The sequence below is a fragment of the Chaetura pelagica genome, unplaced genomic scaffold (assembly GCF_000747805.2).
Source record: "Chaetura pelagica isolate M959 unplaced genomic scaffold, ChaPel_1.0 scaffold683, whole genome shotgun sequence".
Classification (NCBI taxonomy): domain Eukaryota; kingdom Metazoa; phylum Chordata; class Aves; order Apodiformes; family Apodidae; genus Chaetura; species Chaetura pelagica.
Genome location: NW_009952815.1, coordinates 74,997 through 86,419, shown reverse-complemented (window position 1 = coordinate 86,419; position 11,423 = coordinate 74,997). Strand labels below are relative to the sequence as shown.

At 45.7% G+C, this 11,423-nt stretch overlaps 1 protein-coding gene across 1 annotated transcript in view; it reads right to left on the bottom strand.

Moving 5' to 3' along the window:
- Positions 1-1,054: 1,054 nt before the first annotated feature.
- The window catches only part of FAM129A (family with sequence similarity 129, member A), a gene marked incomplete at its 5' end in the record, with an annotated part of 35,116 nt that continues 24,747 nt past the window's right edge, over positions 1,055-11,423 (bottom strand). The window contains 7 exons of the mRNA XM_009995056.1: positions 1,055-2,760; positions 3,381-3,492; positions 5,203-5,310; positions 5,906-6,016; positions 8,816-8,977; positions 10,132-10,319; positions 11,241-11,403. Of these exons, the coding sequence (XP_009993358.1) occupies positions 1,055-2,760; positions 3,381-3,492; positions 5,203-5,310; positions 5,906-6,016; positions 8,816-8,977; positions 10,132-10,319; positions 11,241-11,403 (2,550 nt within the window). The remainder of the gene's footprint in view (positions 2,761-3,380; positions 3,493-5,202; positions 5,311-5,905; positions 6,017-8,815; positions 8,978-10,131; positions 10,320-11,240; positions 11,404-11,423) is intronic.

The window sequence follows — 11,423 nt, the reverse complement described above, 5'->3', positions numbered from 1 at the left end:
CCCATGAATAACCCCTGAGCCCTTTTCCCTTCAGTTAACACCTGTATTAGAAACTACGGGCAATGATTTTGATCCTTCACAATGACTGCAATTTATGAACCTTATTTACAGCTTAGGAATTTACAGTTAGTGAACTGAATTTAGAGTTTATGAACCTACAAAGGCTTACAGAACTGGGTAACTAACTTAAGTCAGGAAGAATGGGAATGGCAGGACTCAGAATTTTCTCTATTAGATAACCAGGCGTGAATATATTTTATGGTGGGAAGTGAAACAGAAAGATGCTGCCTAATGGTTGTGGTTATTGTAAACATTCTCATCTTTCCCTTCCATAAAATAAAACAAAATAAAATAGCCATAAAGTGCTCTGGAAGGCTAAATAACCCAGAAGTGCAGAGTGGGACTGAGAAACCTGCTCCCATATTTTCCCCGTTTTAAATAGAGCAATAAGAGAAAAAAAATCAGAATTGTTTGTCTTTAATATCTGTGAAAACTTAATTAAGTGACTAGTTTGCAGAACTTGCATGGACTGTGGCTTTCGAGCAACCTACTAATTTCACTATTTGGCTCTGTTTCACTGCAAAAAGTGGTATTTATTTCCCATACACTGCATGCAATGCCAGAAGCAGCCTCGAATAGCAACGTCTGTACCAACCACCTGGGAATGACAGCAGGACTTGTCAAATTAAAAACCAGGACCTACTCCCCTGCTAAAACAGTCAAGCTGTTCAAATGACTTCACAGCTGGGGGTGTGTTGCTTGTGAAGTATTCAGGGGTCATGTTTGCAGACTTTTCCTACAGCCATAAAAGGTAGCAAATTTTCACTGAAAAAATGAGTTTCCCCAAGAGTCACCCGGTTTTAAAGAGTGAGGGCTCTGACTGCAAAGAAACCTCTCACCCACCACTGAGGAAGGGATCTGTGCTATATCTGCAAGAGCTGGTGGTACCACAAGAAAGCCCATTTCCTCTAGCCCCGACCCAAGTGAGCATTCACAGCTACACGGGGATTGCTGGAGTAAATAAATCCTGCAGGGCTGGGCTGAGAAATGCTTCTTACTCTTCGGAGACTTGCTGTGCATAACCATCTTCTCTGCTTTCTTCTGTGAAATTCTCTTTTACTCCTCTGCTTATTATCTCTGTGTGTGAGGACAATTCATTTTCTGGCTTCCCTTTGCTCTCACCAGGCCCTGGGTCTGCTGTGAGCTCCAGGGTGCTAACCTGGCCCTGCTCTGGCACCACAGACACCAGCAGGTCCAGCAGTCCTGTTCTTGGGTTTTCTGTATCCAACATGGGCCCTGGTGCTGTGCAGGCATTTTCAGCAGAGCTATGAGAAAAGCTCTCAGTCCCTCCCTCCAGTGGGACAGCATGGCCACCCCCTGCCCCTCCCTCCCCCCCAGATAATCTCTTGCCTTCAGACACGGGTTCAGTGCATCCCCCTGGCTGCAATCTATCACTGTGGCAGCTTCCCGCACCTGTGTACCAAATGCTTTGCTTCATCTCCACCCCTGCCTTTGCCTCCTGAGACATATCCGAGCTTTCCACCAGCCATTCTTCTTGCACCATCTTGCAGGACCCCTCAGATACATCCACTAAATTCCTACAATCTGTCTCCAAAATAGACAGTCCCTCCTCCCTGAACTCTGTGCATTCAGCTCTATCTTTATTCATGATTATCTGGCTCACTTCACTTTCTGCTGCAGCCACTTTGCTCAGCTCCTCCTTCCCTTTATTGTGCTCCTGCAACTTCAGTATCTCACCTTCACAAATCTCCTTTATGTTCTCAGCTGGAGTAGCTGCTGGTATCTCAACTGTTAACATAAGCAAACTCCTTATCTCACTGACATCATCAGGAGATTTACAACTCTTTTCTTCTGACTTGCTTTCTTTTTCAGGGTTATCCCCAACCCCCCCTTTCCCTTTGTTTTCATCCTTGGAAATAACCCTTGTCACAGGACTTGCTCCTTGGTCACTGCTTTCCTTTTCACTCTCCTCTTCAAACTCTGTTCCTACCTCATTGTCACTCTGAGATAATTTTCCCGTAATTTCTTTTTCTATCTTGATTTTCTTTTCAGCATTCCCTAAAATCTCAGCTTCTGCTACATTACCATGTGGGGAAGTCACCTTGATCTCAGCAACTTCTTCCTGTGCTTTGCTTTCTGTTTCAGTGCCACTGACACACACAGCATCTCCTGCCGTTTCACTCCCAGAAGTGACCTCTTCCTCTACTTCATGTGCCTGGTGTTCTTTTTCAGGGCTGGCTCCACAATCTTTCACTGCAGTTTCAGTGCCAGGAGCTACTTTCTCCTCCACAGCTTCTTGCTGTGTCTTAAGCTCCCTCTCAGTGGTCACCACACCCTCTGCTTTCACCCCGTCTTCATTCTCCAAAGCGCTTTTTCCCTCCGCAACTTCTCGTGTAAGCATGGCTGGATTTTTGCTGCCGCCTGTCACGTCCACGTCTTCCCTTTGGCTCTCCTGCCCAGCAGCTGCTTGCACAGCAGTGCCTGCCTCTGTGTCTGATGCCTCTTGCTCATCAGCCTCCTTCTCCCAGGACATCTGTGCTGTCACCACCAGGGTTTCGTCGCTCGGCGCCTCCGTCCCGCACGTCCCGCCCGGGGCTCCCGAAGGCTTCTTGGCAGGGGTGGTCTGTGCTGATCCCGAGGGGGTCTTCAGCTCTGCCAAGCTGGACACGCTTTCGCAGGGCAGGTTCAAGTTGTCTTCAAAGAGGTTGTGCTTCTTCATAATGGCAGCTTCTTTAATCACTAAACAAAACAGAAAGATCAAACCGCTTCGGAGAGGCCGGCCGAGGCAGCCTGGGGAGGGCACAGCATTGCCACAAGTGCCTGTTGTCACAAATGTGGGCATTACAGCCAGCAGTCACTTGCACTGTCAACTTGCTTTTAGTTCACATTTCTTTCTGGGGGTGGGGATTTGATCTGTTTTGTAGCTTCAGTAATAGAAAACTGCCAGAGGACCCGCAACGCACAAAGGTAAAGTTTCAGTGAAGAAGTATTTACACTGAACATATGAATAAAAGTGTGCTCGTTGCATTCACTATTATACTGATATTTTTTCACAAAGAGGGCCTGTCCAAACTTACTGTGCAGTACTTATGTTTGGAAACAGCCAGAAAATAGGCCTCTGCCAAGGTATAATTTGCAGCTTCCCAGGTTTAATGAAGCTGCCTCATCATTCAGATTTTAGGGCTTGTCACACATCATCAGTGAGCTGAATAAAACCCTGGGGCACTGTAACCCCCAGGCTTTGGGAAAGCGGGACCTGGGTCTGAAACAGCCAGGCTGGGGCTCTGGGAAGCTCTGAAGGAAAAGCTCAGTGGCCCACAGCTGAAATGTTGTTACTGTCACCTCAAGAATGTTCTCACCTTTCAGGGTTTCTTCAAGCAGCGTCTGATACAAAATCTCCTCATACACATTCTCTACTTGGATCACACTGGTGTAATCAGCAAAAATGAACTGCTCGTATTTCTGCAGCTCCTGTGCAGACACAAAGAAAGGAACAGATACATAAAAATGAGAGGTTCTGAGGGTCCTACTTCAACAGAGCACCTTGGAGATGCCACCCAGCAGGTCTTGCAATGCTCTTCAGGTGCACTCTTTGAACTATGACTAAATGAACTGCTGATGTTCACCATTTATTGTGCACTTACCAAGCAGTATTCTTGCACTACAATTACACTGAGAAGCACTATAGATCCTTGCCATCTGCACTGTAATAAACAATCCTGAAGTAAGTAGCTGGCAAGGCAATGTCTCACTGTTTGTGCAAGGAGGCAAATCCATGGCAAGCACTGGACATAGAGGGTTTGGTTTTGTTTTTCTAATAGGTGTGTAATACTTCTAGCTGGCTGATTTATAGGCAATAGGCTGTCTAGACAGTAATTGGGTCATTATCACTAAGCAGCTGCTGGGTGGTCTATGAACCAGTAAATTAAGTGGCCTCTGCCCACTTCTAGAAGAGGCACCTACAGGCAAACATCTGGGGGTTTTCAAGCAAAAGGTGAAGCCTTGGCTGAGCTTGTCAACATCTGTGCCACACGTTTGGTTTTAGAGCTGCCTGCTCGTTTCTGCAGAGGCACAAGGGCACAAGGCTGGTGGGAAGGTTGCCCCACCACTGCTTCCTCCATGCTGCATGACTTGAGCCTCCGTGTGGGACCCCACCCTCCCTGCATACATTCAGGGTGATGAAATGCTTGTCCCTGTGCGTGGACACCACGTCTTGAAGGCACTGCTGACACTCTACAAAGAGACTATTAGTTTGGGGATAGTAAAGAAAGCAGAGTGACATACAGAAGAGAATGATTTTTAGTATCTTTTTTAACATTTTAAGTTTTAATAACCCATACTCAAAGGCTCACAAGCATAACTTGGCAAAACACTTGGTTTTAAACTTGGTTTTGAAACTGCAACAAGCTGGAAAGGATCAGCAAGAGCAGCAGACTGTGGGTGAGAGCTGAGAGCCTCCAGGAGCTGAGGGGACACCAGAGGCAAAAAAAGAGTGGCTTAGGGCAGTGACCTTTCAGCAGGTACACTGCAAATGCAAGAGGATCTGCCTGGGCTTCAGGAAGGGCACAGACTATTTGGAGCCCAGGTGAACAGCATTCCAACTGGCCTCTGACGTGGCCACTCTGATAACATCTCCACAAAACTCAGGTAGCTGCACTTGCTGAGTGCTGAGCTACCCACATGATGAAGGGTGACAAAACATCTCTGTGTGTTTCCTGGTTGCTGATGAAATAACTTCCATGTAAAGTGGCTGAGAGCAAGGGCACAGCCTGCCTGCCTGCCTGCTGCTCCTGCTGCCCAAGTTGTCACAAGGTGCTGCTGAAGAGGAAAGAGCCCTCCCCGTGGACTGCAGGGCTGCTGAACACAAGGACACAACCCTAGCTGTCCAGGAGTCCAGCTTGAGGAGACTTCAGCTCCCTAGGGAAGAAATGAAATGGGGACGGGCAAAGATCTGCAACTATCTTTGAGCAAGACAGCTGTACACAAGGTTTCCCTGATCCCTGAAATCTTCCCTGTGCTCCAACTGGCAAATCTGAGCATCGTTTGGCTGAGCAGGCAGCCAGTCTGCACCACAGGACTCCCTGAGAGAAAACAGCTTTACAGAGTTGAGGATTCACTGCCAGGGCATTAATCCTTCCCCACCAATTCTTTTGTTTCCTTCTTTAAATCCCAGAAACCTACTGGTTTGCAGGTTGAAGCCAGTGCCTTCTGCATGGTGGGCAAAGTGATCTGTACCAGTGCCTCTTGAAATATCTTCTTACGGATAGTGCTGCTGTCATAATCAAATTGCTGTCAAAACACACAAAGAGAGAAACAAGCCCAAATGTGTTTGGGGTTATTCATCACTCACAGGAAGAACTGGTTCTTGTTATCCTGTAACTGGTGAGAGGTGAATCCCAAAGGATACCACTTTACAGAAGCACTAAGGGCTTGGAATTCCCATGCAGGTTATTCCAGCTTTTACAAAAATACTCTAAAATCTAGTTTGCTGGGATCTCTTTCCCTTATTTATTTCCTACCTCAGCTAGAAACAGCCCCAGTTGCTCTCTGGGAAGTTCAGCACTGCCACTTCCACGAGTCATGAATACTTGGGGCAGGCTAATTATAAAACTAATAAAAATAATTTACCCAGATCCACAGCATCACCTCCAGCTGATCTGATTGCAGTTGAAAGGGCTGCACCTGTAAACACTTCTACAAGTGTCTGCCCAGAACTAAGTTTTACCCGCCAAGTCAGCAGGTTTTTGCCAAGTGCCACCAAAGGGGTCTTTCCAGCTGGATGGTAGGAATGATCTTTCAAATACTGAGGGTATTCACATAAAATACATTCTCCATTCCTAGAACCTAAGGACTTCCTGTGCAAATGCTGCAATGTCACATTTACCTTCAGTACTCTCAGCTTGACTTTTTCAATGGTTGTTGCAACCTTCGCCGAGTCCGCCTGGCGACTTGGAGAGAACAACTGCTCAAAAGTATAAACTGCATTTTCCATCAGCTAAAAACAATCATTAAAAACAAAACAAAACACTGTTAAAGACCATTCACATTAAATTCCTGCAGATGTAAAGAAGCATGATCAATTATAACCATTAACTTCCATTGTATTTTTGAGAAGGTGAAACGGAGAAAGAATAATGGGTCTAAAATCAATAAATATCACAAGTATTTCCAAAGATTGTGGAAGGGGAAAAGAAAAGCCTTATTTAGTTTAGATTGCCACTCTCAGTTTTGGAATGGGAAACCAAAAAGATTACCTAATGGAAGAGAGTAAGAAAATGGAACTACTTCAGCTCCTATCTTGAGCTTACAGGCAGGTCAATACTGGGAAGTCCACTAATATAACTAAACAAACAGTTTTCTTAGCAAACTCACTCAGGGTAGACTCAGTTATATTGTCCAGATTTTTTCTGCTGGATTTCAGTTCTACAAAGGCTAACGTGCCCAGAAATGTTGCAATTAATCAAGAAAATTAAGCCTTAGTATCATTATTATGCTATCATAGCTTTCTTGTTTAGATTTAATTTCATGTCACCAACATAACTGATGGTGACAAAGAGCAGGATTGATCATCTATATATCAAGGCCATTGACAAAACAAATGATCCCCAAGAAGGCTCCCATTGATTCTTACCAGATTTTAAAGGTCTCTGTCATTAATACTGCAAGTAATTTTTTAAAAGTAATTAAGCAGTAGCTTTCCTTATAACAAATAAAATTATCACAGAAAATCACACAGAGTGCAATAACTTCTCACAGAATGACACTAGGCTGGCACTTGCCATATTTTCAGGTTATCCAGAGATGCAGTAAAAATATTTAAAACTCTGCTCTGAGGAGCTATTTTGGGAAAATAGTTCTGCAAGTGGTAATTACATCTACCTAAGAACATTTTGTGGGTTTTAGCTGGTGTTTCCATTCACATTTTGCTCTATTCATATTGGGAGAAGCACAGGAACATCCACAGGGAGGCTGTCCAGACAGCCAGGTCTTCTTGTGTGTCCCATGGGACCATCCCAGCTGATAAGACACCCAAATGCTACAGAGTTGGGAAATCAATACATAGGTACTTTGGGATAAGACATGTTTTTAATTCCTCCTTGGCCAAGGCTACTTTCATGAATACAAATACGCAGTGAGAAACGTTAAAGGCCGATTTTTATAATTGCCTTTGTAGGGTTGGATTATCCAGACTGTATTTATAAATGGAAATGGAGGAGATGGAGGTTTATCCCATTGGTGTGTGCATCAGAAGGCTGCACAGTGACTGCTCCTGCACTGCAAGGCTTGGGACACAAGCAGGAGGCAGGACCAGGGCAGAGTTAAGTCTGAGGCTGACTAAAAGATCAACCACTCACTTTTTATTTCCATTTTTATTTGAAGCAAATTGGCCTGGTTCTGGTGAAGTCACTAAAGCTGCTTTCTTTAAAATGCCAGCTCAGCATCCTGCTCCCAAATTGCCTAAAATTGGCCACTAGAGGACGCCGAGTTCCCGAGCCAAGGAATCCTGCTCCAGCCTCAGAAGCTTTTCTGTTAAGAGTCTGCAAGCACAGACTTGTCTGATCTTACTCATTAATAAAATACATGTCCATGGACACAAGGTGAAACTACTTACTATTTTTATGAGGAAAATACCAGCCTTTAAAGAGAGAGAAAAGCAGTAACAGCATTTTTAGAACAACTTGTGCTCTAACCTAACTTATTTATTGTGAATTTTGACTCCTGTTGTTCAGAAAAAAATACCACTTGGCTTGTATGGGATCTGTTTTCTGTCTGCTTCTTCCTCCTCACTCATGGCCTTACCTTAATGAAAGACATTTTATTTGGCAGCATTTTGGAATGATCCCCCTTCAAAGAGCCAGACATGAAATCAGATTTTTATTTCTGAATAATTCTTTGGCTGCTGGTCATGGCTGTACTTAGCAGAGCTGCTTGCAGGAAAACCCTACCCCAGCACTGGGCTAGAGACTCATTTTCCATATTCATACCTCCCCCTCCACAGAACTGGACCAGCTCCATCTCACAAGATTACTGACTGGGCTATTTAGTTTCTCAGCTCCAGATTAAAATCACAGGATTCAACATCAAGCTAGAAGGCCAAGTCTGCCTTGTGATCTGGCAACTGGAAGCAGCCTAGGGGTCAGCTCCTAATAGATTTCTGGCCAGGCATCCAGAAGAAAGAAAGCAAAGCAAAATTCTGGCTTATACCAATACATGGAAGAGGGGAAAAAGAGGTGGGGCTCATGTTTCATCCCAAATGATGCAGTCACCTCAACCATGCCCATGAGAAGTGAAACTGGTTCAAGCAACTACATGCAGCTACATCCTGAGACATTATCTGTCCAAGAAGTTGCCAGTTTCTAACATTAATTGCCTTACTTTATGTTCATGAGAAAATAAACTACCAAGGAGAGGTTCTATATTGGTAAAATATATTTTAGACCCTTTCTGAAAAATCAACCCTTGAGAATGGCAAACGGGTAGATTTTAGCCACCTCATGGGTTACAAGTACAACTTTCTCAGGTGCTGAGACACCAAGAATTCAAAATATGAAAGTTGAAGGGAAGAGATGATCTATCCTTATTTGTTGTGCCTTGCTGAGAGACTCACACAAACACAGCCTCACAAACATAAATGTCAAACAGCTTCTAGCTGTGATTTTCTTAGGTTCTGTTATCTGTACTTTGACTGAGAGATATTCTGAGACACTTGGGCAGCTTCTTATCAAGATTACTTTGAAGCAGATTAGAAGGACAAACCTAACCTGTTCTCCCAGGAGGAAAAACTGGATCTTACCTCTTGCATGAAGTTCTGTGTCCTCTGAATCACAAAATCAATGTGATACACCTTGAAGCGACTCTTGAGGTCCTGGAGGAGCTCCTGGAGGAGGTTCACTTTCAGGTAGCAGGGCTCCATTTTCACAGAGTTGAATGGTAGGTTCATCAACTGATCCACATTCTGCATTCCAGTGGAGGAAGAACAGGTTTAGAGAGAAAGCAACCAGAGGCAAATGTTCAATAGATGCATGCAATGGTGGCCTGAAGACAAATGCTGGTACCTACAGCCCAGCTGCACAGACACCACCAGGCTTTCTGACAGACAAACCACACACCATCACACCACACCTGGGAAAGCAAATCATAGAATCATAGAATCCCAGGGGTTGGAAGGGACCTGGAAAGCTCCCCCAGCCCAGCCCCCCTGCCAGAGCAGGGGCACCCAGAGCACATCACACAGGAACGTGGCCAGGGGGGTTGGAATGTCTCCAGAGAAGGAGACTCCACAGCCTCTCTGGGCAGCCTGGCCCAGGGCTCTGGCACTCTCACACCAAACAAGTTCTTCCTGAGATTCACATGGAACCTCCTGGGCTCCAGTTTGCACCCACTGCCCCTTGTCCTGTCACTGGACATCCCTGCACAAAGCCTGGCTCTGCCCTCCTGACACTGCCCTGAACAGATCTGTAACCAGGGATGAGGTTGCCCCTCAGTCTCCTCTTCTCCAAGCCCAACAGACCCAGCTCCCTCAGCCTTTCCTCAGCAGGGAGATGTTCCCCTCCCTCCAGCATCTCTGTGCCTCTGCCCTGGGCTCTCTCCAGCAGTTCCCTGTCCTTCTGGAACTGAGGGGCCCAGAACTGGGCACAACATTCCAGATGTGGCCTCACCAGGGCAGAACAGAGGGGCAGGAGAACCTCCCTGACCTACTAACCACCCCCTTTCTAACCCACCCCAGGATCCATTGGCCTTCTCGGCCACAAGGGCACATTGCTGCTCATGCTCATCCCCCTGCCCACCAGGACCCCCAGGTCCCTTTCTCCTGCCCTGCTCTCCAGCAGGTCAGCCCCCAACCTGTACTGGTACATGGTGTTTCTCTTCCCCAGATGCAAAACTCTACACTTGCCCTTGTTGAACTTCATCAGGTTTCTCCCCACCCAACTCTCCAGCCTGCCCAGGTCTCTCTGAATGGCAGCACAGCCCCTGGTGTGTCAGCCCCTCCTCCCAGCTCAGTGTCACCAGCAAACGTGCTGAGGGTACATTCTGTACTGCTGCCCATCAAGTTGCAGCTAGAAGCTCTTTGTGGTAATACAAAAGGCTCCAAATACAGTTCTGCCTTACCTTCTTTAGCTTGGTGATGTCATTTGTCTTCTGGAAGTCCTGGATGATTTCATTAACTTCTTTATCAAAAAGTGAGCGGACTTCGGTGAATCCAGAACTCACTGGGCCCATCAGCTCCTCTAATATGGAGGCAAGGAATGGCTGGATATTTTCTGTGCAGCACTTCTGGGCAGGCTCAGAAACAGTGGCTGGAGTGTCAGACAATAAAAAGGTTGCATTTAGGCTCCTGAGAGATGTAGTGGAAACAGTAACCTGGTCTACTTTATCATTACTTCCATGCCTCCCTGTTTTCCCTGGAGTCACCTCCACAGAGGGGATGAGGGCAATGAAAGGAGACCTGATAGTTTTATGAGTGACAATGAAGCATCTTTCCCCATGCCCCACCTGCACAAACACCAGCAGCCTGGGGGCACTGGGAGAGCAGAGGAAAGGCAGCATGGCCACCATCACTCTAGGAGAGGTTATCTCAACTTGATGCTCTACACTTCACTGACAGCACCCTCGTCTGGAATGTGGGAGTATCAGCAGAACACCCTGGGTTTTACCAAAGCAGCTCCTAAACTATCAGCTATTCATCTATATGCTACCATAAGCAGTGTCAACTAATGTTGTTCCTCCTTTTTACACTCACTTTTATATTCATAACAAAATGACATCACTTCATATTAGCTTAAAACCACCTAAGAAGCCTTTTGATTTCAATATGCCTGGGTAGCCCATGAATTTACCACATTACCAGGACCTACTTTTGTGGCACATTCCTAGACACCAGGTCAAAACCACTGGACTTCTGATGATGCTCAGGTCACCTCTATCTTCCTTACATAAGGCTGTCCAAGGGAAAATGAAGCAGAATGAGCAGCTCCAGCCAGGATACTCAATCTAGCTCCAACTTGAGAAGAGCTGGTATCTTCACAGCCACAGCAGCCACAGTTACCTCTTTCCATCAGAGGCAGCAGAGTCCCAAAGCATTTATTTTCTGAAAACTAGTGTCTCCAGTTGGATTTGTCAAACACACAAGGATTTCCAAACAGTGACATCTGGCAGTTTGAGCAACATTTAAATGGGCAACATTTAAAAAACTGCTCCAAAGCTGTTCCTCCACTAACCTCTGATTTTTCCAGCTAAGTAGTTCTTGGAGTTCAGAATCTGATCCATGTCCGAGCGAATAGTTCCTTCAAGGTTTTTTGCAAAATCTCTGCATTCTTCTTTCAAGGCACTTAGTCCTTCTGCCACCTGCTGCTGGACCAGGCTGTAAGTTTCTTCTACAATCTGAACCCAAACGAAATTAG